Below are 27367 nucleotides of genomic sequence, written 5' to 3' on the forward strand. Positions count from 1 at the left end.
GTGGCGGCATACTTTACTACTTGCGCTCCTGGATCTCGCAGCACTCTCCGTCCCCTCTACCTACCTTAACCTTCGTCTCCAGCACGTGCTCGTTGATGGTTTTGCTTTCGATCTGCGTCTCTAGCTCGGAGATAATTTCACGCAGCGTGAAACCCTTATCGATGGAGTCCTTCAGGTCGGCTTCCATCTTTCGCAACCGGTCATCCCGATCGGCGATTTGCGTCGTAAGCTCCTTCACCTGCTGTTCCATCGATTCCAGCTGTTGGCAACAATTGGCAATGCATCCGCGTGACAGAGCAAGCACAGGATGGGATTATTACTAGTCTTTTTTTTTACTTTTTCATTTTCCTTTTTCCATCAAACTCTCTCCCGCTCCGGAAGCTAACCAGCTATTCTCAAGCCTACGCACATCTTTCGATTGATTCATCTTCAAACTTCAAACGCCTTTTCATCATGAACACGTAATCCATTGCGCTTTCGCTTTAGCTTTTACAGTCAATTTCTAGCATTATATGAAACTACTACAGCTGTTTTGTACAAGAATGCATAAGGGGAAATTTCCAAAATGCAACTCAACTGGGAAAGGTTTACGGTAGTCATTCTCAATGGCACTCTATATGAAACGATGGTTATGGTGATGGTGGGGGTCTAGCATTCCAAAATGTTTCTCTTTTTCAATTTCACAATTCACAATACTCTGTTTATGTCATACACTAAAATTAATACTCAATACTAAAAAAAGCAACTGTTGTGGAGGCTCTCCGGACCATGCCATATTAATCCTATCCTAGTCAGTCTCGTGATAGATACTACTGGAAATGAAAAAGAAGTGACGATAACGATGCAAGATGAGATGAGAGATATGGGAGCTATAAGCATTAACATGAGGAGGGACATAAAATCCATCTCCACTGTGGCACTGCATGGGTTGGTGTTTCGGAATTACCGACGAATGGGTTGTATGCTTGAGGGGCAAAAACTACAGCCGCCTTGCGCTACTCGGAAAAGAGAAAAGTTGTGGCGGAAGCAAACCGAACAAAGTAGAACAAAATCGATAATGAGATTTCGCACAGGACAAAGTTTTTGCGCTGTAATAATTGAGTGCTTATTGAAGGGCAGAGAAGCGATAGAGCCACAGTTTTACTTTTAAAATAAAACTTGTACAAAAAAATAGAGATGAAGCAATATCCGTTGCGCTACTTTCGTTATCTGTTTCACGCTATTTTTTCATTTCATTTCCGATTTCACAGTTAATTAATTTCATATCGTTTTGTGTGCTATAGGGTGGATGTATATCGTTTAGTTTGTATATCTGTACACTAACAAATTTTATCATCCATCAGATGATAAGCATAACTTATCCGTTCTCCATTACTTAATAATACTGTTGACCACCATTGAGAATGTAACCATGACCATTAAATATTTTGGTAAAGCTATATCATGTTCTGGGTTCCCTGTGTTAAATATATCAGCTTGATTCTGACCCAAATGACTCTTGTTTTTTTCGCACAAAGCATATACGTCAATATTTGTACCTTTCTAATGATTGTTCAGGGCTATTATTTGCTAAAATACCAATAACCAGAAAAAAAACGAATCTAACTAACAGTGCATATGCGCACCCAAAAACGCTACGAATACCATGAAGCTGTGTTTGTGTGTGTGTACTGAGGTGCTGCTGTGTACCATAATTACTACTCAAAATTACACCTAGGAGCGCAGGGAGTTGTGGGAGTTTCATTGACACCTTTAAAACAAAACTATCACTACCACTTACGTTTGCAGCAATTGCCCGACACTCTTTTGCATATCTACAGTCGCTCACGCATAGTCCCTCCTAATAAGGCAAGTGTTGAAGAAATAAGCGTGGTGCATTCACGACGAGCCAAACGAGAAACGTCGTACGTCGTGAAGGGGAGAAATAATAATAATGCGCGGTAATACGAGAAATGAAATAAAATCAAAAAATCAAATCAAATCAAACCATATACCAATCCCGAAAAAGTTGGATATTACAACAGATACATTAAAGTTTACATTAATACAGTTTAAAATATCAGCAGCAGTTAGTTCGTCGTAGACGGATAAATAATTTACATTAGAATTCACACGGACGTTGTTCGTTCGTTGTTTCGTCCGTCATGTGATTGTTGACGTTGATGTTGAATTGTGTGTATGGTGCGAAACACGCGTGATATGTGAGTGCATTTACAGATGGTGAAAGCGTTGCATACAAGAAAGAAAGAAGAGAAGAAAATACAAGAAAGGCGAAAACGACACGTTAGTATAGGGGGGTAGTACATGTAGGAGCTACAGGTGATGATTTCCAATCCAAGAGTTACGTGGCATCGTTATGGCGTACTAATGTAATGTATTAGCCTGCAGCAGCAGCAGCAGCAACTACGGTGCTTCGCATAAGAGGTGTGTGCATGTTTGTTGTGCTTTGGCGCCGTTAGTCATTACGATTATTACGAACTCTCCTACGGCCAAACGCTAATCCTTGTTGTTTGTTCCACAAAGTTAGATTTTAAACATATGGTGTTATCTTTACAAACACACCAGTAGCCTCCCGCGTCGCCCATAAAGCATCCATGTGTTTGTTTGTGTATATGCGTGTGTACGAATGGGTGTGTATGTGAAGGAATTGTGTATTTATTGCTCTCTATCCTTAATACCAGCAATGCCCAGCGCGAAAACCCCCCATTTGGTGGGCACGCGAACTCACAACACGCCACAGATGTGGAAGAGCAGGCAAACCCCCCATACCCCCTCGTTCGCAGCAGCCAATCGGCGACAGGCAATGGATATATATGTACGGATGGCCAGCACCAGTGCACAAACACCCCGTATTGAGCAACCCACACAACACAACATTCAAACACCCACACAGCACGCCTTTGCTGTGCCGGACGAAGAAACTTACCTCCTTGCTGGCACGCTCAAAGTTCACCTTATCCTTTTCCTTCTCGCGCATCGCGCCCTTCAGCCGCTCGATTTCCTTGACGAACTCGTCACGTTCCTGCTCACGTTCGGCGGCCTGATCTTCCAGGAACTGTCGCGTTGCTTTAAGCTGTTTATCGGCCGCTTCAATCTGCCGTCGGTCCGTGAAGGAATGAGGGATTTTGAAAGAAAGGATCACACAAAGCCCAATCAATACCGGTGGTACCGGTCGGGACGGTCACATCGTTTGCGCCAGTGTATCGGCGTTTCATCGATTTTCCATAGAAATTTGGCATGTATTTTCGGCGTTTCATTCATCCAGCGTCCAGCCACCCCGAGGAATGTTGCATAGCAAAATGCGCGCACAATACCATATGGTACAGCATCAGGGCCAGGAGTGTGTTCGGAAGATGGAACATGAAAGTAAAAAAAAGAAGCAGAAAAACCGGTTTTAGACGAAGGCGCAGAAACAATATAGGATAATGTGGCAAACTGTGACATCGTAAGACAGTTCTCGGAATGGCGCCAGTCTCGGCAAGCATCTCAGATAACAATAACAAGAAATGGCAAGAAAGTTGAACCCACCCAGCCTCTCCACCGTGATAAGCAATTTTGGCGCCACGGCCGTCGGTAGGAATGGGTGGAGAAGAGCGGCAGCGAAAATGATTGCCAGCGAAAGGATGTTTTCTCTTATCTGGCATAAATTAAAGGAATGATCGTTCACATCACCAGAGGAATGGGAAAGAGAGGGAAAAAGAATGGAAAGCACATCATTATTATGCCTTTCCACCTCTCCCCATCGTCATTAACATTGTCAATGGATTTGATTTTCTCGGTAAGGATTTTTTTTGCTTCAATCACCATCTAGCGGGTTGATTGCGCCCCACACTCTACAATGTTGAGGTGAAAAGATTGCTCTGCATGTAAAGCTCAAGTGCTGATGACAGTTTTCATTAAACTTGGTAAACGAAACAGCACCTCTTGACTAAAGCTCGTCCAGGAAGCCCGTGTGTTCTAAACCCAAACCCATATGCCTTCAATCTGCTGGCAATCCAAAGAGAATCGATAGGTTCCGACGTATCTAGGGCAACATTTTCATCCCGCCAAAGGTGAAATGTTGTTCACACATGCTTGTGCGTACGCTTGCATAAATATAATCTACGTTAGAGGGAGCAAGAGCAACACTTTTGCCTTAACACGATCCATTTGCTTGATTATTGCGACATTTTCTGAGCAAGTTCTGCTCCACTGTAAGGTGTGAATGATTCCAACCAAATTGTTTAAATTATACCACACAGCACGATCGAAAAAAAATTAACCGAATGCTGATTTCAAAACATTAATGGTGCCTCCCCTTACAAACCCTACCTGCAATTGCAAATCCATCCGGTCCCGCTTGCCATCCTCCAGGTAGCGTTCCCCTTCCCGGCAGAAGTCTTCCACCAGCTGCAGCAGCATCGAACTGTCCTCGATCGTTTGATCTGCCCCCGCACCCGTGGTACTGCCCAGCAGCACCTTCGCACGCTCCTGCAGCTCCACGAACGAGTTGTTCACACGCTGCGCCGTCGGCAGTAGCGCATTCGTCCCGTAGCCTTCGCTAAACTCGACCCGCTGGCTGTTGAGCTCGAGCAGATGCTGCTTCGTTTCGGACAGCTCGCTCACGAGACTGCTCTGCTTGCTGCGCGCTTCGACCAGCTCCGATTCGAGCAGTTTGCGCTCGTCTTCCGATTTGAGCAGCCGATTCTTCAGCTCGTGCAGCTGCATGTTCAGTTCCCCGTTTAGCTGCAATCCGGCCAGATCGATCGGAAGGCTACGGCAGCCGTGCGCACCGTTCGATTTCGCATCGCCCGGTCGGTCCGGTCCATCCTGTTGTCGCCCAATGTTCTCATCGAACGAGCGTGCACTTTCGAGCGCTTTGCCGCGCCGTTTCAAACCATCTTCCTCCTCGCAGCTGTCATTCTTTTCGGACACCCGATCGGACTCGTCCTCTTTCGTGGTGGTACCGCTGGACGACTTTTGCTTGATACGCTCGGACAGGGCAAGCAGACTGAGCGCTTCCGCCCGCAACCGTTCCAGACACTCTTCCAGGTTGAGGGAGATGTTTTCCGGCTCCGTGCCGTCGTCACGCTGCTGCTGCGCCTTTGCCGACACGTACTCGACCAGCGATGGATCCTCAATGATGGATATGATACCGGACACGTCGGGAGCGAATTTGAGCAGTTTGCATGATGCCAGGAACGATACGTCCGTAACGTTCAGTGCACTTTCGTTGGCGCTGCAGTCTACTGCCGACGGTTCGTGCGTCTGACCATCCTCACTGCCCAGGTCAACCGTTTGCTGCGATTCATTGGCCTGCTGCTGCAACTGCTGGTAACGGTGCAGCTCCTCCAGCACCGTACTGTTGAGATCCTCCTCGCAGATGGAGAAATACTTGGCCAGCCCGCCGACCACATTGCGCAGCGTCGACGAGAGCTCGCGCAGGTTATCACGCTCGCTAATGATTTTGTCGAGCCCCCGGCTAGAGTCAAAGGTTGTGTGGCGTTTCAGCTTACGCTGCAGCTGCTTCTCGAAGTCGTTCCTCATTCGGGCCATCTGGAAGTATGGATATTGATTGGGGCGCATTAAGGGTTTGATGATTTTACCCACACCAAGCAAAACTGCGGCCTTACCTCTTCTTCATGTTTGAGTTGCAGTTGAGCGATTTCCAGCTGGCTCTTGGCCGTGAACTTTTCCCGCAGCAAAACCAGCTCCGGTGGCCAATGGCTGTCTTCGAAAGAGCTGTCACTGAGAAGAGCCTGTAAAGAGAAAACGCATTGAATGTAATCAAAAGTGGATAAATTTGTAAACTTCCTTATTTTAGAATTAAAAAAAAATCATTGAATTTCGCGTTCAGTTCTGGCAACAAATTATGAAAAAACTTCTAACCCAAGTTAGATTCTCTCTACGATCCGGGAGCGTATAAAACCAACACTCGGCACTGAACACACGTGGCGTCGATAATCCTCCCATCGGCGACGCCATAACGCCGTTAGAACCCTAATCATTTGCCTCCCTTTGCATCACTTTGAGTTTGTGTACGTATAGGGTGGTTCATGTGGTACACAAAGAAATAATAAAAAAACATACACACAATTGAAAAATTGAGCATAAAAAAAACATTACTCGGGCAACTCCCACCCATACCATACGGAACCCACAACTTGTGTTTCAATGTTATACAGATTATTGTTTGTGAAAGAGAAGCGGTTATTGCCGTTCGAATGATGTAAACAAAGTCGTAACTATCGAGCCTTCCTTACACGTGCACAAACACACATATACAGAGAAGTACTTTTCCTTTACAACTTTTCTTCCCATATTGAGCTGGCATAACCATCGACTCCAAGCGTTGATTAATTCGTGTGAACTGAAACCAATTAATACCACGAAACACGCTCCAATCAAATCGATTCATTCTAGGCGTATGATGATCATAGTATTGTAAATACAGTCTCATCGATTTCGATAGAAATTGATGTCAATTTGGGGCTCGTCGTGTCTTGTCTAGAAGCAACCATAACAACCTTCCATACGACTGTAAAAGAACAAACGCATAGACACTCTGCCCATGCCAACCCAATGCCATTGATCTCTATCACAACATGCCCCGCGCGCATGCTGCCCAATCCAAGCGCAGCAGCAGCAATTCCGGAGGAATTTTTGGTTGGGTTTAAATATGGGGAAGGGAAAGTAAAAATAAAAACAACAACTGCAATGCATCTTGCAGCTGAAGCTGCAACGCACCACTACTAGCAGAACACGCCGCCGTACTTTAGGGGTTTATATTTAGCACCTTGCATGGTGGAGTCGGTAGAAGTCATCATCCCCATCACTCCCAGAACCGTTCATGAAGCTGCCCCAGCACCAGAGCCCGGTCCATTCGTGGGTCTGTCGGCGACATTAGGCAGCATAAACTGAGCATAAGTTGAGATGTGCTTGTGGATAAGAAAAACGGTCGCATCGTTGACGTTTCGCGGCTGCAGAATGCATCTAAACGCCGCCGTTCTATAGCGTTCTATGGCTGAACCTCCTCTGTCATTCCCCCGATGCTCCCCTCGATCTCGTAGTTTCAAATGCCGGAATAAAGTAGCCCCGGTGTGGCATGTAAAGCGTCACTCATTCCCCGAACTCGGGCGCAGATACCGCGGGAACATTTCAACCATGTCGCCTTAATGCATGTGGTGCGATCAGTCTTGTGTGTAGGCTGGCTGGCCGCTCGCTCGACGCTGGGGCCGTTTCTTAAGCACGAAATGAGCCAGCAATGGTGGTACGGAACCAAACAGCGAAACCGCGAAGGAAGCGGATCGTCTCGCAAGTCGGATGTTTGTCTGGTGGTGGCTTATTATATCCAACGATTCACTAACAAACTCCACGGTTGACGACCAAAACTTCTATTCACAATAAACAGCAATCAAGTCGTAAGATCAAGTAGAGAACCGGCCAAGTAAATAAATTGTGCGTAAATAAATAATTAAAAATCAGCCATAACATTCTCGTTCAATCCCAACGCAACTGAAAATCGTCATTTTCATACCCATATACACACGTCAAAAGCTGTTATGAGTTTCTCTGTGCAAATTGCACAAATACACAAAACAGTACCCCGACTCGACCGTCATCGGGTATAATGGAAGGAAAATATTTTAAGTACAAATTCGTTGGCGCGATTTTGCACCGCATTTCTCACCCCTCCAGGTCGTTGCAATCGAAGCGAATCACATTGATGGTGAAAAGCTTTCTACACTTCAAGTGGATCGAACTGTGCTGAATTGAGACGGATATGCGAGAGAGCATTGCCTCGGGTGTTTCATTTGAAATTACGAACGTTTCAACAATGTTGTGATGACGTTGATGGCGCTTTCAATGTTGTTATCATATCGGTTACAATTTACTATGAACCAAACACTAAACAAAAAGAGCGATAGTAATTGTTGGTTTATTTTTAGCTCCTCACTAAACCGGAAGCCTCTTTTCAGCATCATCTACAGGGGACAAGCAGTTTCCCGCCCGTGTGTACACAGCCTCCATCGACGATCATTAGTATTAATTTAATTTTGGGGTAGCATCAAGCGTGTTGACGGATTTGGGCCAAATCTGGTTCCGTCTATGGAGAAGGGCGCCACCGTAAAATAAAACAAAACAAGCAAGAGAAAGAAATGTGTCAACTCACGAGCTCGCATCACAAAACAGGGAGACAGTGGTAAGGATTCAATTACACAGAAAAACAAAAAAAGGTTCAAGCTGGATTATACGCATCACAAGAAGGCGCACAAACACGCAGCAACGGAAGGAAAATGTTGGTTTATTTTTGGCATAATACAAGGAAAAGGGAGGGTAACCGTCCAAGTGCATTTCAAAGGCACCGGAAATGTTTACGTTTAAATTTAACTTCCATCAAATGTGCTGCTGCGGGTGCATCACACCGGAGAGGACCGGATGCATGTAGATAGATGCACGGAATATGATCTTGAAAATTCAACGGAATAGCTATGAAAGCCGAAATAGCTTGATTTAGTTATGTTTAATTTTTACATACAAATGATCCATCGAATCTCGTACTAATTAAATATCAAAGAGTATTATAAGAGTATTAAGAGTATTATGATCGACATAAAATCTGCATGTTTATAATTTGTTTTTTATTTAATTATCAGAAATTAATTAGGTTTACTGCCACAGCCTGACGCATGGAGCAATGTTGGTGTTCTTGCTGCAATAGTTGTTGTACCAAGTAAAACGTATAAGGCAGGTATAAGTTATTTAACACTTTGAGACTAATTGTATGTAGGAAATAAAACGTATTACATTCAGTAAGTGAACGACTCCCAATCATCAACACCAACATATTGGAGCTCACACTGACTCATATGATGTAATGTTATTAAGATACAGAAAAAAGTTTATTTTTGCTGATAAGCATATGAATGTGTGTCAATAGTTAATTGTTATATATGTATATTTGCATATTTGCTCCTATCACTGTGTTGACAGCGCGAGTACCTACATTCCTACATCTAAACATTTCATTGTGTGATGGTTTTTGATGTATTAAAGAGTTTAAATTATTATGCTTTTATAACAATTGTTTCAACAATCAGCTATTCTATTTTTTATTCTCTCATCTCAATCAAAATACGATTGCGTGTGGTTTTTGTATGTTTGCGAATGATTGTTGACATGTTTTCAATCGATAAATGTCAAATTTCCTCGATAAATGTCCTCCTTCCGCCGATAAACGCACTCTAAGCCGGTCTAGTGGTTAACTGGTACGACTTAATAACATACCCGTCATGGGTTCAAGTCCCGAAAAGACCGTGCCCCTATACTTAGGACTGATTATCCTGCTATGGGGGGGGGGGGAGTCACTGAAAGCTAAGCCCACAAGTGGTACAGGCAGGCCATGGCCGACAACAGTTCTTGAGCCAAAGAAGAAGAAGAAAGAGCAAAAGGAGCAAGAAAGTAACAAAAATGGGTTTATAACGTTTTGGTCCAAAATCAACAAAGACCGGCCAGTTTCCCTTTGCGCTTATTAAATCTAAAAACGCTCACTACGCCAAAACTGACCCACATGTGAACCGAATGATAATAACACAGCCAAAACCGTATTTAGTTGATAAGCGGTACTACAACATTTGTCAAGCACATGTTTAACGTGCTCTTTTTCCCATGTGAAGAAATCAACAGAATCAACCAAAACACATACGCGCACACAAACACAATCGGCCACCAAATTATTCCCATGGTTTCCCAGCAGCACCCGTCTGAAAAAAACAACCCCACCGAGGGCCCGCAGGTCCTCCTCCTCGCACTTAATCTGCGTTGATGATCATTACCTTCTTACCCAGGCGTACGTCTATTGCGTCTGTCGTCACTTCCTCCACGCGAAGGGATTTTATATTTGCAAACACGCCACAAATTCTATTAATATCGGCCCACAATATCAATGCGTACCGGACACCGCGAAACGATGACTTTTTGTTTTACTTTTCTGACACGGTTCTGTTCCCTTCACATGTTGCACCAGACTAGGTCGATCTTCGCAATGAGACTTTCCCACCATAAGGTACTACACTCAGTTTACAAGATGGAGACACTGGGTCGCCTTTGTCACCGCTCTTTGGCAATATTGCTACGGGTCACTTTAGAACCACTACCATTATTATCGCGCTATGGGGAATCCTCATTCATCAAATCACTTTATAAATTTAGGTATTTGAAATTAGCGTACATTCACTGTTATACCTCACTACACAACACTCTCTTCACAGAAAAAAAGGCATCAAGATTGTAAAAGCAATATTTTGGCGCGTAAACCCAAGCGTTCCAAAACTACAGACACAGTCCAAATGCAAATCAATCTACGAACTCTGCCTCAATTGCGTCATTGCGTGACAACACACTCGATTCCCATCCTCACTGATTAGAATTTGAAATTCAACTGAAGTACAAAACAGCCAACGGTTCTCTCATTCGAGCAGCAATTGATCTAAAAATACTGAACGATCCACACACGCTTGTGCTCACGCTCGAACGCAAAGTTCTTCGCGCGTGCGTGCCCTTCTCCTGAGCGACCGGACCGCACCAACACGCACCAGCACAGTACGACACAAGCGACAAGCGGAGAATGTTGTACCAGAGTGTGTCATTTCCCCCAAACCGAATGGCACTCAGAAGCATAAGTTTAATGGTGAGCGAATTACAGGGGGAAGAGATTTGAAACGATAACTCCCGTTTATTTGAACATTGTAGAAAGGCTGAATGATGTGCTGGGTCCCACAGTTGCCTCTCATTCCGTTGCAGTCTTTTTTTCCATCATTTGTACGTTCCAATAATTGTACCCTTGATAGGATGCCTCTTCTGGTCATCAACGAAGCTTATCGCTTATCACATTGATGTTTTCATGAGCTCTACCCGTGAGCCTATGAATCATAAGGAACGGTAGGGTAAAAATTAACCATCCAATGTAACAAAACAGGATACGTCATGAAACGTGCTGAAGATACATAATTTCAATAATAATTTATTATCTAGTTATACCAACTTAATAAGTTGATGCATTAGTCGTTATATTACTATAGAAAACAAAAAAAGAGTTTGGAGAGCATTACAACTTTGAATGAATAATATATAAACCAAAAGATGGAAGTAAAACGTGTTAATGGATGCATACGAGAAATTCCCCTCGCAGGAGCCATTCGCAGTTTTCGCTGTCACACAACAGATGGCGCTGCAACCATCGCTTGCAGGACAAAGTTAGTTGCATACAACGAACGGGTTTTCATGCTTGCATGCAACACCACCACGGGTAAATCAACAGCGGAACCGTTCCTTTCCGTGCCGGGCCTTGCCACTTACCTGTATTTGCACTTCCAGCTCCTTCAACACATCTTGCCGGGCGAGTGCTACCTGCTCTTGCAGCCGTCGCTCGTACCCGGCAATGATCTCCTGCAGATCACTGTCCGATCCCAACTCTCCCACAGACGTTGGCGTTTGCAGCCGGATCGATCCGAGCACCTGTTCGGGCCGCTCCTGCACAATCTTGTTAGTATCGGATGAGCAGGGGTTAGTTAGCGGTGCATCAACGGCATGAATGTTTGCCGCGTCCGAGGTGTCGGTGGGTGATGGGGGACGACGATCGACCGATGGCTTAGGTGGTGGTGGTGTTGGCGGTGGTTGTGGTTCTTTTGTTAGCATTGGTGAGCAGTGATCCTTCACAACGGAGGAGGTGGATGCCGTTTGATTAGACTGAAGAATGATGAAGAAGGTGTCAACACACAATGAGTAACTACGTGAACTGAGAGGAAGGTTATAACATCGTGGAATGGATCGCAACATGAGGAAGGAGAGTTTATTGTGCTTGTAACTAAACTCGACAAAGGATGAGTGGGTAGTTAAGGTCAACAATCATGCAACATTAGGCGTACGGACTAGGATCATGCAAATCAAAATTATTTACTGCATAAGCACTTACCAGCACGTGTTTCTCCTGCTCTTTGGCTTCGTACGCTTTCAGTTTCCCTCGCAGATTTGCAAAGACTCGTTCGTGCTGTGCGTTCAGTTCCTTGATTTTACTTTGGTAAAATTCACGAACCTCTTCCGCCGACAAGTGACGGTGCTGTCAAACAATCAATAATACAGTTTAAAATTAATAACACTTAATTTAAACAACAACTCATTTAACTTCTTCATACCTCCTGTTCCTCGATAATTTCCACCACAAGAACCTCGTCCGCGCTCGCGTCCGTTGCATCGATCGTTGTTGGCGTTATCTTCCGGTGGGTTGGGCTCAGATAGATGCCCTCCTTGTGCTTCCGACGCGGGCTCGTGTGCTTCGACTGGTAGCCTCCGTTCTCTTCCGGGAACTCTTCCGCGCCCGATATTTCCGATGCCGTATCATCGTTCGACAGGCGACGACTTTGCTGCGAAAACACCTCCTCCGAGTACTGTTTCTCCAGGTCGACCACCTTCTTCTCGAAGTACGTGCGCAGATCGGCCATCTCTTGCGTGTGGCGTGCCTCCAGCTCGGTGCGCAAAGCGACGATCTCGATCGAACCGGCCTTTACGCTTCCCAGCATCTGTCTGAGCCGATTCACTTCCTGCTCCTTCTCCGCCCGCTCTATCTGCAGCTGCTCCCGCAGCACGCGATTTTCCGTTTCCCCACCGTCACGCACTTTATCGAGCTCTTGCGTAAGAAAATCATCAAACTTCCCCTGGACCATGTTGAACAGCCGCACCTCGTCGGGCGCCAGGTAGCGGCGGAACTGTTCTAGCTGTTTCGAAATCTTCAGCGGAATGTGCATTGGGTTGAGCTCGGAAAAATCGCTACACCCGGGCGGCTCGAGCAGCCGCTCGGTGGCCCCTAGCGGTGGATCGTCATAGAGGTCGGGAAAATCGGACAGCCCACCATCCTCGGTTTCGCTCACGAGATCGATCGATATTTCCGAGATGCGTTGACCGCCTCCGCCGCTGGTGCTTTCCTGATCCGGCGGTCGCACACCGGCCCAGCTGCTGCTCTGCGCCTTCAGCTTCATGCTCTCCACCGTTTCGGCTAGCTGTTTCTTCAGCTGCGTCACTTCCGCCGCCAGCTTTTCGCCCTCCGACTGCAGCTGGTTGCGTTCCTGCAGCGATTCCTTCAGCTTGTCCGCCAGCAGCTCGATCCACTGGTTGCGCTCCATTATTTTCCCGTACAGATCCTTCTCCGCACTGGCCATGTCCGCCAGCTCACCCACCGGCCGATACTCGGTCGAGTTGGTGGCCATGCTGATCGAGTCACTGTTGTGCGATCGGCATGGTGGCTGCTCGCGCAACGATTCCGCACGGCTACTGCACGAGTTCGTTTCCTTCCCCTGTGCCGTGCCGCCCTCCTTGCGCCCGCCGTACGCATTCAACAGCACATCCTTCGTGGCGATGATTTCGTGCAGTTTGCGTATCTCGTTCTCCATCGTTTGGAACACCTTCAGGCTGATGACGCTGTCGAATTCCGGTCCCGCCTTTAGCGAGCCTCCTTCGGGAATATTTTCCTTATTATCCTCGTAGATCGTGCTGCCAACCACACTGTGCTGCTTCTGTAGCAGCTTCTCCTCGAGAATGGAGCGCATCTCCTTGCCTCGTTCGATGAGATTCCCAGGCACGGGACTAGCGCCCTCCTGCTGCCGGCTCGTCACCTTCACTCCCATTATCCTTTGCTGTTCGTCGTCCGTGTTCGATGAGTTACCACCACCACCACCACCACCTCCAACTGTATGCTCCGATTCCTCGGAAATGTCTTCCAGCGCTTCCTTTTGATCGACCGGCACACGTTCCATCGGTTTCGCCGGCTCTCCGCCGGGTCGTTCGGTCTTATCTTCCAGCACTTCTATCGCTGCGACACCTTGCGCCTTGACCTCCTCGAACGATTTGCTCGTGGTTAGTATTCGCTCGCGTAAATCTTCCGATATGCCGCTCCCACCGGAAGACGAACTGCCGGACGGTTCGTTCGACAGCCGGTCGCTCATCGCCTCCGACATCTTCATCGGCCCTAAGCTCGTAAAATCAGCCCCAGATGGACCGGCGGCACCACTACCTTTGCCAGCACCTATGCCATCGGGAACGCTACGACTTCGGTAGTCGGCGGAAAGTTTTCCCTGTCGTGCCGCCGAACCGCTGGACGCGTCCAGTTCGACGCTTCCCACCCGCTCACTCTCGGTGTCCGCAGCGAGGTCGGAAATGTCGTTCGTCGTATTCAGACTATTATCCTGACTGTTGTTATTGCTCTCTTCCGCCATGACGTTCGGTGGTTTCTGGCTTCGAGCCTTTTCTTCTAGCCTTATTCCACCCCTTTGCACGATAGGCTGGTTCCGTTGCTTGAGTGCGTTCAAGTTCACCTTGCTATCATTTATCAGCACGTCGTCCTCTTTAAGGGGCGATAGTTCCTTCGCGTGATGCACTTGCACTAGCTCCAATGGACGTTTCGGGCTTTTTCCTTTCCCGCTGGCCCGTTCACCTACGGAACTTTCACCCTCCCCACCGTCCTGTCCGAAGGAATCTTCGTAGTCTTCGTTTTCGGACGATTTCGGACGATCAGGGAACGGGCTGTCCTCTTTCTCGCTCCGGTCACTTTCAACTGTCGTTTGAAAATGTTGTGCAATTTCGTCCCCGGACAACTGCAACCGATCGATGTCGAACAAACCACTACCACTACCACCACTCGGCGGCCGTTCCGCACTGCGGGGCAAAAAGTCTTCGTCCTCACCGATATCGAACAACTGTCGCTTCCGATCGGCAATGGCACTACCAATCGAACCTTTCTTCTTCGAACTATTCAACGCAATCACTTCCGCACTCCTGGAGCTACTACTATCGTCACTGTTGCCGTCGGTCGGCACACTGGCACTACTGATTTCGGCCACATTCGCCTGCTCGTCATCATCGTCGTCGTCGTGGTCGTTGTCTACCGGCGGCACTATTATTTCTTCCATAATCTCTAAACTATCGTCGTCATGATTGTCGTTCGCGCTGAGGCTTTCCGATATGCTCGCGCTGGCACTGCCTTCTCCGCTGAGCTCACTGCCACTGCCGAGCAGCTCGTCCTCGAGCCGAAACCGTACCGACGATTCCTTGCGGCTGCCGTAGCTGGACGTTGATTTACTGGCGCTGGCACTCCCAGCCGAGCCGATGCTACTCCCGCTGGTGACACCGGTGGCAAAGGCTTTCTTCGCTGCAGGTCCTTGGTGACCCTGGATATGTACCGGAAAAGGAAAGAAAAAAGGGGTATTAGCAAAGGTTATTCAACGAGCAGTTCAAAGTTGTCGCACAACGGCTATGGAGCATTGTTGGGGAGCAAAGGTCGAGTCCGAGGGTTTCGTCGTAAATTTTTGCACATTGGCGTCAGCTGCATTCTTTTTCTGGAGTACATGGTCTGACCTGAATTTAAAGAATTATTCAGACAATATACAAGACGCAATCACACGAGAGCTCGTCATTGAATCAATGCAAATTCTGTTCATGAAATTTTCATGATTGATTTTCATGAAAAACACTTAAAAACTTCTAAGAACTGATTTAACGAATGGAAGCATGATTAGCACTTTTAAATGTCATACTACTTTCATTCAAAAAAGAACTTTTATCTGCAAACCCTAACGAAAAACTTTTAATGTATCCCCTACACTTCGTATTTGGGTCAATGGAACTAAGTCACAGTTAAAAATTGGCTTCCAAAATCAGATACCTTAAGGCGATGGAGGCGATAGGGAGGAACCAAACCGAACACGCAAACTGAAATCCTTTCCAATATCTACTACAAAGCATAAAGGAGGGAAAGGATCGACTTTGAACATGCGATTTCGTACCGAATGGACCCCGCCGCAACAGTAGCAGGTAAGAACCATAAACAATGTTTACTTCCCCAATAAGCGCTCCTTCGCTTGTTTGCCTCTGTTTCCCGCCTAACCCAAACGATGGTGCCCCGCTTTTGGGGCTAAAAGTTGCAATTTTTCATCAGCTTTGCGTTTTATGTGCCCAACTTTAACTATCTTTAGCAACATTCCGGGGTTCGCTTCCTACGAAGACAGCAGCAGTTGTTTGATCGATATGTAAGCGATGAAACAAAGGGCCCGACGATTCGTGTCGTAGTTCACTTTCAAGCGAGGATGGGGCATTGAAAGATGAGCCCATTATCATCATAGCAGAGAGCAGTAACCAATAACCCAGTGGGAAGGACAGTGTAGTTAACTCTGTGTTTCTATCGTCGTAAGGTAAGTGGTATTACGTGCGCTCAAGATATGTGCGATCGTGACAGATTCTCAAAAATGGAGAGCTTTTAGGTTTAATTTTCTAAATTTGCCACACAGAAAGCGAAAGCCCGACACAGAAAACTGCATTCAATAACACCATCTGATAGCATAAGTGTTGGTGCACTAATTTATATGCCTTTTAAACCATCACTCACAACTCAAAATAATGCATTGTGGCGTATGCCGTTTCCGAAACACGCATTCCGATTAGGAGGGTAAAAACAACAACAAAACAATACTACAACCGCACAAAGAAAACACTGCAAAGGAAAGCAACAACCATGTCGATTACGGCGAGGTTTGCTTAATTTTAGAACTGCATCTGTGCAACTAGGCGGTCGTCGCCAGCATTCGTTGGTTGGTGCATTACGGATGATACGGATGATTCAGGGACCCCGAAGCTCCCGGGACGGGTTTGCTCAGGGGGCGCGCCATCGATCATACTCTTTTATTGTGGCTTTTTATTCAAAATACGATTTTACACATAATTTTATCTATTTTAAGGGACAACTACTCCTCAAATCTACACAGTATGAATTCTAATAGCGTAAGAAAAGACGACTTAACACACACGCACAAACACGATCACGAATGTAGTAGGAGGTGGTTAAGATATTTTACAAAATACACCAATCCATCAAGCAACGAGAATGTCCACTAGTGAAAGATTTCTTAACCCTTTACATTGAGTCCTCTCTGACGCTGAAAAATGTGTCTCAAGCAACAATAAAAACATACCGTACGGCATGAGCACACATTTTCAAACGCCTACGTAAGCAGAACAAAGATTTGTCGAAACAACCTTTCGGTTTCGGCACATTCGGAAGCAATCAATCGACGTGTTTTTTTACTTCCGATGCATGGCCTAAAGCAAAAGGGAACTGCCTAAAGCTAGAGATTTCGTACTTAATGCAGATAAGTCGCTCCTCGGAACAGAGATGTCCTACAATTGCTTCTACTGTAAACGTATCACCGGCCACTGACTGATTTATGTTCGCCGTACGACGACACTGCTGTGACACGTCGTCTTCGACCCTTTCGACACAAAACACACGAACGTACTGAGTGTGCAGTCGCGATCCGCGGCTTCATCGGTCTCCATGTGCTTCGATGGCAAATCTAAACCGAACGAGCGCGCAAACGAACGAAATTTTCGGTATCGAATCGATGTTTGTGGCTGTTTGTTCGGGCCACACCACCAAGGGGGCTGTAGTAGGTTGGTGTGTTTGTTTGTTGGAATTTGATTGTTCAAATGCCTATGACAAACACTAGAGCGTGACACTTCCAGACGCACAGCGAAAGAAAAAAAAAATAACTTCATTCCTCTTGATTTCTTCAGGAAATGAACATCTGGAAATACTGAAAAAAGCAAACATAAAACATTACAAAGCAGACAAGGTATACATATAAAACGCCAAAAGAATGATCAGTTACCGATCCCGTGTTGCATTGGTTTCGTTTTTATTCTGGCCACCACTTTACGATCAGCACAGATCGATGAATGAAAATGATCTACTTCTACCGAAAATGATTGGATCATTTATTTTTATCGCCACTTCATAAATCCAATCTCACTTGAGACATCATCTGCCACTTGGAAGTTAAACTTCCCCTACCTCAAATTCCACCCTACCCTTATCCGACTCGTCTAGCGCATAAAAACTGCCGCCACCGCCGTAACATAAAATCAACCGGGCTATTAATCTTCCATTTCAAATTCCAACGAACCGCTTCGATCGTCGCTATCGCTTTTCGGGCGGAAAGGAACACGAAAGGGAGGAGTGTGGGCTTAGAGTGCGACATTGGCACACACACACGCACACACCAGCTTCCCTTTCCGAATGGTAACGATATCCACTTGCAACCTACCTCTATGGAACATTATCCCCCTTGACGATCAGATGCCTGGGTTTGAGTGTTCTTATGTATTTTTAGTTCACACGCCGTATGATCGCATGAAAAGAGGCGGCGAACGCGTATGTGTGTGCCGGTGTAAGGTTTCCAGTGTAATTATTTTGTCACCATGCGTCATATAAATTGATTTAAGTTAAGGAAGATGCTCTTAATACTTGAGAAGGATTTTATCAACTTTACCTCAAAAATGATTCAATCAATCAATTTTTATTTGTAAGTTTTAATTGGGATTTTTTGCTTAGTTAAAATGTATTTAAAATGTATTTAAAAGTAATACCTTTTAAAATGTATTGTATTATTATGAAAAATTGTATAAATTGTATGTCGTCTTTTTTTTTTAAATTACCCTCAACTATGATCCAAATTTAAAAAAGAGCCATTCAATGTGTCCATTTCTCACAACACTGACTTGATGCCACTATGGTCCAACTTGTTACCGTGAAAAAATCGTGTTCAAATGCACCGATTGTGTTAAACATCTGTGACGATTTAAAAGACATCCAGATAGCCGCCACACATGCTCTGCAGGTCAGACACAAGATCGACACATCCTACACTAAAGTATGAATGCGTTACTGCAGTGATACATACGAACAATATTTTACTCATTTTTTCAATCTGAAATGCATGAGAACACGGGGCAACATGGACATGCTGAGGATTTTTATTTTATCACTCCCAATATAAAGTAATGCGGTTAAGAAACATTAAGAAAAATATTTTAAAAACACATCAAACTTTTTGAACTTTCATTAAAAAATATGTGATTTGCTTAACGTTGATTTACTTAACTATCTGGAATATTTTATCAACAGTCATACGGTTTCATTTCAACAGTTTTTGGAGCAAATTGTGATTATTTAGCAATTGTAAAATTAAATGAAAAATATAAATTTTGGTGTCAAAAGAAACAGGACAAACAATCATTTACGAATACTGCTAAAGCAATATAAAATTTTACTATTTTAATTAATGTTAAACCCATCAATTTTAAATAAAAAAAATACATAATTTCAGTCGACTTACGGTATTAATTACGATATTCGACTAAACTATACAAAAAAGCATACACAACTTCAACCGATAACTTAAAATGAATTTTAAAATGAGTTTTTCAAACACGTAACAGCTGTGTTTGATAATTTCTGTAGCTGTAGATAATTTACAATGTATGTAGCTGTGTTTGTTAATGTACAATGTGAATTGTGTTCTCTTCCTATCTTTTGTTTTGCTGTCCAGGAAAGCCATTCAATTTTTTCTAAAATATATTGTTAAATTCAACGCACTTTTTACACGTTTCAATCGAAGAAATCGAATCTTTTGAAAATGAACTTTTTAGCATTATTGTGTGGACAAATATAACACAATAGCCTCACTAGGCGCCATATGCTCATTTTCCATCAAGCATTACTGCCCATTTTGCCCCACATGAAACATTATTTTTATATTTTTTGTAACATTAATAAAACTAAGCACTCAATTGCCTTGCTGTCTTCAAACAAATTGTATATCATATCTTTAAATTATACCATTTAAATCTTCCACGCATCCCTTTGACATTGTTTAGAGCTTATTTTCGATATAGTAAAAATTATATCAATATGCTACTAAATCTAAATTTGTATTTTCGTTTATTGTTTTCTTTTAATTATAGGTCATAAAACTTTCATGGTGTACACTCTAAAGAATACAATGTTTTGGAATTGGAATTTATCCTTGCCGTGAAATAATGTTTAAGTAAAGTGTGCCGATTTTAGCCCGTTCACTCCTACTTTGCTCGTCTACTGTATGATTATATTTCCTCTTTAAAAGCAGATACTCTCTGGTCAGGTTTCGAAGTTAATAGCAGAATTTGGGACAAGTATACCAACGTAAGCATATCTGCTTGTGATTACAAATATCAGTTTGACAAAATCAGATTATGCGTTCTTTATCATGGAAAGAACACATTTTTTAAAATCAAATCTGGATACAACAAAAATACAACAAAAAAATGCAAAATACAAAAAAAAAATAAAAATCGTCCATTTAATATTAAATTCGATACAGCAGTCCAAGCCCTTGAAAAGAACCAATCTGTACACTCATTCTCATTTTACTAAAATTAATTTAAAAATGCTTAGTGGCATACATGGCCCTATGGCACTCTTGTCTCAGTCCTGTCATAGTCGGGAAATCGTACGACCTACCAAATTCATGATATGATATTTGAAGTTCATGATTTCAAATATTTTATAGAAATCATGTCCGTTTTGCTCCGCCTTGCCATAAACATACCAATACCTCATTAACCGCAGCGAGCATCGTATGGATTTTTTTCTTTTTGGAAAATTAAAGTCAATTTTCCGGAGCGTCCTCCTCCACCAGCATATTTGGGGTGTTTTGCTCCCGTCACTCCGAACGTTACCCTTCATCCTCCTACTCTCCTTCAAGACTGGTGTTTGCTTGCGTAGTCAAAAAGAAACTAATGCAACGTTGTTTATTTACTTGTAAAACAGCATCCACTTGAAGGTTCTGGGGGAGAAACCGAACGCCTCGTTTCATCGTTCCATTCAGTGTGCGGGAGAACTAACCGCAGTTGCCCGGCGGATGAGGCAATACCGACTGGAGCACTGGTCGGATGGATGCATGGATGAATGGGTGCGTTTTGGTTCCGGTAGAACGAACGTTGTAACATTCTACCGCTCGAAGGGACTCTCCCCCCCTGTGCCCGTTTCGGTAACGTTAGGTGAATCGAGTCAAACAACATTACCGTGCACCACCGTCCTCTTCCAACAAACGGCCACAAAAAGGGCGAGCTCGTTTCAACCGCAGACTCACAGCATGGAAAACGCGCAGTACGCGCGGGTGCGTTAGGAAAGAAATATTACACCGAAGCTGTGGCGCTTGGGGAATTTGCTTCGTCAAAGGAAAAGGCAACAAACACACATAGGCACACTGTCTTTTAACGCCCTTCGGGTGTCTGTGGCATACCTAGTGGACGAATGCTTGACACCTCGAACATAATTAGTGTAATCCGAACGAGATCTATATCGTGTCGGTCGATACGACTCGCGGCCCACTACTACGCGCTCCGTGCCGGATGGAACGAAATGGTCTGGCTTTTGCTAGCTTTGTTGTTGTTTGTGTTTGTCAGATGTTTGCTATTTGGTGTACACCGTCCTTCCTCCTCTTCCCCCCACGAAACCCCGCACGAACGAAATCAACACCCGGGCAGTTGGTCTTCTGATGTGTCGAACGGAAGCAATGAAAACAATTAAACGCAACATCCATCGGACAGCATTCTTGGCGTGGTGGCGTTTGGGGGGAAGACATGGCAGGGTCACCATTGCGCCACTCCGGTCCATTCGCCAGAGGGAGAACGGTTCATATGTGTCGGCGACAAGTAGCGACCATCGATCAACGAGTTGAGCGGAATCTTCCCCTTCCCGGTCGGGGCGGTGTGTTACCAATTCCAACCATTTCCACACCGTGTGCTGGTTAATTGTGGCATAAATCGCATCCGACGGTGCAGGTGCGGAAAGATTCACCGTGTACCGATAGTTTGCTTTCACACGGAGGCACCGTCTTTTTTTGTGCGGCGGGATAGCTTTTGATGTTATCGCAAAGATCGCGATGCGAACCATTAGTGCATGGACAGTCCTCCTCCCGTACGGTAGCGGGAGCTCTTATTGACTTCATTTCTGCGATTTCTGGCCCATTCACAGACCGGTCAGAAAAAGGTGTCCACTGAACCGCAACTACTTTCTATCGATCGTGCTTTAGTACCGAAGAGCCAGTGCCGGACATCGCCGTTGCTCTGGATTGCCCCTCCGGGAACGGCAAGGTTGGCAAGTTTCGCTGTTGATGTTTCGTTTCCTAGGAAACCCAGAGTGCAACGACAACGGCACAAGTAGCACAAACCCGACACACACACATACACGTACAGCACACGGCTGTGTCCCATGCAAAATTCATCGCCAAACACGCGTCACGAGCGACAGGGACGGCCCCCCGGGGACGGCCTAAAGGTAGTACCTCTAGCGCAGAAACGCAACACTATTCCGAAATACGCTTAAAATAGAACCCGTGTGTTCTACATTCGCTGCAATCCGGTCGAGCACGGGGCGCGCCCGTACCCATCCGTTGCAATCATTCGGTTCCGTACACCTTTGACGGTTTCGCTGCGAGAGTGAGCAATTGCATGACCAACGCATAATGTATTCATCGGCCACTTCCCTCGATGGTTGGATGGATTCTGCACCCACGGCCCGCTTCCCACGTTACGATCGGACGGTGGGTTTCGTACTCCGGCTTTACCTCTTCCGACTGCTGCTGTCCGCCGCTGGTCGTTTGGTTCGCTTCCCGAGGAAGCTTCAGTGGTTTCAGCTTCAATCGATTCATTTTACGCAGGTACACACTTTTCACACGACACAACACGACTCACTGTACCACCGCACAGCACATGATTTTCACGCACGCACAACACACACACAAAGACGCCGTACTTCCGAACGCGTAAAACAAAACGCTGTATCCGTATGTTAAAATTTAGATTTTACAATTTCAAACAACAAGCCGAGCCGCACACACAGCCGTCCGAGCATCGTTTTGGAACTGGTCCTGGTGCGGGGTTGTGTTTATTTTATGCTCGCTGTCAAACGCACGCACTTAACGAAGCGTTTGACGAAAATGCCGTTTAACGAAGGCTGTCACTTGGCTGTTTGACAGCTGAGGGGAAATTTTCCTAGCGAGCCACAACACCATAACAACAGACGCGAGCTAGGCGGAAGCATCGCGCTTTATCAGGTGAAAACTCTATTTTCTATTGTTTTGTTTAGATTCCCCAACTTATCAACCACTGCTACTACTACTACTAACACTACGACGGTGATCGCGCTTTCGTAACACATCGACCGGATGACTCGTACAGGAGAAAATGGGTAAGTTGAAGCTTTTCACGCTTGGAAGCCGGTCCGAATATTGATTACCCTTGCGGGGGTACGTGTTTTTCGTTTGCAGCAAGGATCGGCGTCGGTCGCGAAGCAAGTCGAACTCTCCGGAGCGCAAGAAAAAGCGCTCGAGAAGCCACGATCGGAGCAAATCCGGCGCCTCTCGTTCGTCCGCGAACAATGGCAGCGCGAATGCATCCGGCATGGGAAGTATTTCCGGCAGCGGTGGCACCAGCAGCAGCAGCAGTAGTAGCGCCGCTCGCCGAGAACGCCACCGGGAAGAGCATCGGGAGCGTGAGCGGGAACTGTGGGAGCGGGAGAAGGAACGAGACCGCGAGCTGGAAAAGGAACGTGAGAAGGAAGCTGCCCGCAAGCGGGAACGGGAGAAGGAGAGGGAGAAGCTACGGGAGCAGGCGACCAAGTAGTAAGTTGAACCAGTAGGGCCATATTAAAGGCAACTATTTTAGTATTTTACCATTGTATCACAAAATTATTTGCTTCCCTTTCCCCCAAATTAGTGCCCAAAGCGTCAGCAGCAGCGGAAAACAGTCCAAGTTTGACCAGATGCCCCCGGGGATGATGGCACCCCCGCCTCTGCTCCCACCGACGGTAGTGGTGGTAGAAAAGTTGGCCGAAGAGAAAAAGGTATTCCGGGAGCGGCCCAAGGAAGAGGTGTACGAGGTGCCGGTGGCACCGATGGACAAGGAAGAGGAGCAGCGTCGCCTGGAGCAGGAGATGACGAAGCGCCGGGAGCGTATCGAACGGTGGCGGGCGGAACGCAACAAGAAGGAGCAGGAAATTAAGAAACCGCTGCCCACGATCGTGCCCGTCTCGGTGTCCGGTGCGAAAAAGTGGAGCCTCGAGGACGACGAGGAAGACGACGAAACGGAGGACGCAAAGGATAAGGCGGACGGAGCGGCCGAGGAGGAGGAAGAGATCGATCCGCTGGATGCGTTCATGAAGGAGGTCAATGAGGAGGTGCGCAAGGTGAACAAACTGTCCAACCCGCTGCCCAAAACGGACGGTAAAGCGTCGAGCAGTGGCGTTACGATCATCACCGGCGTGGCCAAGCAGAAGCAGGAAACGAAAAAGGGCGAACTGATCGAGCAGAACCAGGACGGGCTGGAGTACTCATCGGAGGAGGAGCAGGAGGACATTAAAGACACGGCGGCCAATCTGGCCAACAAGCAGAAGAAGGAACTGGCGAAAATAGACCATTCCGGTATCAACTATATGCCCTTCCGGAAGTCGTTCTACGTGGAGGTGCCGGAGATTGCGCGCATGACACAGACGGAGATCGACGCGTACAAGAAGGAGCTGGAGGGCATTGCGGTCAAGGGCAAGGGGTGCCCGAAACCGATCAAAACATGGGCCCACTGCGGCGTGTCGAGGAAGGAGTTCGAGGTGCTGCGTAAGCTCGGGTTCGAGAAGCCCACACCGATCCAGTGCCAGGCCATACCGGCCATCATGTCTGGTCGGGATCTGATCGGCATAGCGAAAACTGGCAGCGGAAAAACGCTTGCCTTCATTTTGCCCATGTTCCGGCACCTTCTCGATCAGCCGCCGCTAGAGGACGGGGATGGACCGATCGCTATCATAATGACGCCAACGCGGGAGCTGTGCATGCAGATCGGGAAGGATATTAAAAAGTTTTCGAAATCGTTGAACCTTCGGACGGCTTGCGTATACGGTGGAACGGGTATATCGGAGCAGATAGCAGAGCTGAAGCGGGGCGCAGAGATTATCGTCTGTACGCCGGGCCGTATGATTGACATGCTGGCGGCTAATTCGGGCCGCGTTACGAACCTGCGCCGGGTTACGTACGTTGTGCTGGACGAGGCCGACCGTATGTTCGACATGGGCTTTGAACCGCAGGTGATGCGCATCATTGATAACGTGCGTCCCGATCGACAGACGGTGATGTTTAGTGCTACGTTCCCCCGCCAGATGGAGGCGCTTGCACGAAGGATCCTGAAAAAGCCGATCGAGGTACAGGTCGGTGGTCGATCGGTCGTCTGTAAGGATGTGGAGCAGCACGTAGTTGTGCTAGATGATGAGGCCAAGTTTTTCAAACTGCTCGAACTGCTCGGAATTTACCAGGAGCAGGGTAGTATCATCGTGTTTGTCGATAAGCAGGAAAATGCCGACAGCCTGCTGAAGGATCTGATGAAAGCGTCCTATCCGTGCATGAGCTTGCACGGCGGTATAGATCAGTTCGATCGAGACTCGACAATGGTAGATTTTAAACAGGGCCGTGTAAAACTGTTGATCGCTACCTCAGTTGCCGCTCGCGGGTTAGATGTGAAGCAGCTCATCCTGGTCGTTAACTATGACTGTCCGAATCACTACGAAGACTATGTTCATCGCTGTGGGCGGACGGGACGTGCAGGGGCAAAAGGATTCGCGTGGACATTCCTCACGCCCGAGCAGGGACGCTACTCCGGTGACATTATCCGTGCACTCGAGCTGTCCGGTGGCACGGTGCCGGAGGATTTGCGCAACCTCTGGGACACGTACAAAGCAGCACAGGAGGCAGAGGGCAAGAAGGTCCACACCGGCGGAGGCTTCAGTGGCAAAGGGTTCAAATTCGATGCCCAGGAAGCGGCCGCTGTAAACGAACGTAAGAAGATGCAAAAGGCTGCCCTAGGATTGCAGGACTCGGACGACGAGGAAGATCTCGAGCAGGACATTGATCAGCAGATCGAAAACATGTTCGCAACGAAGCGCATTGTGAAGGAGGTTGAGCCACCTGCTAGTAATAAACACGAGCAGCAAAATAATCCACCGCCGGCACCGGCTCCCCCGGTACCGAGTGTGACGCACTCGGACAAGCTCGAATTGGCCAAGCGGTTGGCATCGAAGATTAATCTGCAGAAGACGCTGGGCACGGATTCAAAGGGTGCGACACAGCAGGCCGCCGAAGCAATACTGAAGGGTGCCAACACGCAGCAGTTGATTGCCGCCAAAACGGTCGCGGAGCAGTTGGCAGCCAAGCTGAACAACAAGCTCAACTATCAACCGAAGGACGAAGAGGAACCGGTGGTGGAAACGAATGAGCAAGTGTTCCGCAAGTATGAGGAAGAGCTGGAGATCAACGATTTCCCGCAGCAGGCTCGCTGGAAGGTTACATCTAAGGTTCGTATGCTTACAATTCGATCTAATGCACAGGACATTATTAGCGACCTTTTCTCCATATTTTTCCATTGCAGGAAGCGTTAGCGCAAATATCTGAATACTCCGAGGCGGGTCTTACCGTGCGCGGTACGTACGTGCCACCAGGTAAAAACCCACCGGACGGCGAGCGTAAGCTGTACCTGGCTATCGAAAGCTGCAATGAGCTAGCTGTGACGAAGGCGAAGCGTGAAATTACGCGCCTGATAAAGGAAGAGTTGCTGAAACTGCAAGCGTCCTCTCACCACGTTATTAATAAGGCACGATACAAGGTGGTGTAAGCGCATCAAAGTCAAACGTTGCATCCTGGTAGCCGAGCGACTGGTAGCACGAGAACGTACATGCCACGAAAATAGAGCAACTTATTGCTTTCAAAATAAAGTAATTACACTCCTAGCAATAGAAGAAGAAAGATGTAAACAGCAATTCTGCTCAGGCTTAGGTGATGTATCACAACTACTTTTGAATAATACATTTAATTTTTTTTTATGTATTTATTTCTTCCATTATCATGGCAGCCGTATTTTCAACCCAATAATGCTGATTTACATTTAATATTCATCATCTTTTAATGCTTATATTTACAATAACCATTTTCCTTTTACCAATTGAATTTCACTCATTTTTTAATTTATTTTGTTTCAGAAGATCAATATAAGGGAAATGTAATTAAAGGTTGGAAGTGGGGCGATCTAGACAAACTTGAACTAGAAATCATGACCGCGGCCCACTTTCTTGAGCACAAAATTGGCACAACACCGGTTGGGTTGATCGAGAATGAGTACCGCAGTCATTAATTTTAGTTCCGCAATTCAGGATATCCTGAACGTATTCAAACAGTACCTAACAACAGATCGTAAAAGTCTCCCTCGATCATGGTATAAATTGGAAACTCGTTTTAATGGTTTACTTTATCCGGGCATTCAGTCGTTTATATGGAGAAGAAGGGTTTTACCTTTCTTATTTATAAACCGCACGATAATTCTATTGTTGACTTGTTAACAATCTTAATGCCGGATTCAATCAAATTCGATAGTTCGATTCACACGGCAGTAACAGTTCATACATATCCAAAACCAAACCAAACCAAAACAG

General features: G+C 46.2%; 2 protein-coding genes across 7 annotated transcripts in view; one reads left to right on the forward strand and one right to left on the reverse strand.

The window, feature by feature from the left end:
• Window positions 1-22769, reverse strand: part of LOC120899712 (A-kinase anchor protein 9) — a 38828-nt gene extending 16059 nt beyond the window's left edge. For 2 of the 5 annotated variants that reach the window (XM_040305845.1, XM_040305844.1), the window contains exons 1-9: window positions 22470-22769; window positions 12174-15197; window positions 11954-12097; window positions 11338-11727; window positions 5613-5738; window positions 4312-5535; window positions 2927-3094; window positions 1781-1840; window positions 65-259 (exon numbers count right to left, since the gene is read on the reverse strand). In XM_040305845.1, coding sequence (XP_040161779.1) covers window positions 65-259; window positions 1781-1840; window positions 2927-3094; window positions 4312-5535; window positions 5613-5738; window positions 11338-11727; window positions 11954-12097; window positions 12174-15197; window positions 22470-22553 — 5415 coding nt within the window. In that variant the 5' untranslated portion in view covers window positions 22554-22769. The remainder of the gene's footprint in view (window positions 1-64; window positions 260-1780; window positions 1841-2926; window positions 3095-4311; window positions 5536-5612; window positions 5739-11337; window positions 11728-11953; window positions 12098-12173; window positions 15198-22469) is intronic. The other 3 variants (XM_040305846.1, XM_040305848.1, XM_040305847.1) reach the window with 3 other exon arrangements.
• A 121-nt stretch (window positions 22770-22890) lies between these two features.
• LOC120901752 (probable ATP-dependent RNA helicase DDX46) lies at window positions 22891-26765 on the forward strand. 2 transcript variants are annotated; one of them, XM_040309974.1, is made up of 5 exons: window positions 22891-22958; window positions 23083-23092; window positions 23172-23525; window positions 23620-26236; window positions 26311-26765. In XM_040309974.1, exons 3-5 carry the CDS (start codon window positions 23305-23307, stop codon window positions 26551-26553), a joined length of 3081 nt encoding a protein of 1026 aa, XP_040165908.1. In that variant the 5' UTR covers window positions 22891-22958; window positions 23083-23092; window positions 23172-23304; the 3' UTR covers window positions 26554-26765. The 2 variants fall into 2 exon arrangements, with proteins under 2 accessions (XP_040165908.1, XP_040165907.1); XM_040309973.1 differs by having other exon boundaries at window positions 22898-23092.
• Window positions 26766-27367: the final 602 nt, after the last annotated feature.

The sequence above is a fragment of the Anopheles arabiensis genome, chromosome 3, assembly GCF_016920715.1.
Source record: "Anopheles arabiensis isolate DONGOLA chromosome 3, AaraD3, whole genome shotgun sequence".
Classification (NCBI taxonomy): Eukaryota; Metazoa; Arthropoda; class Insecta; order Diptera; family Culicidae; genus Anopheles; species Anopheles arabiensis.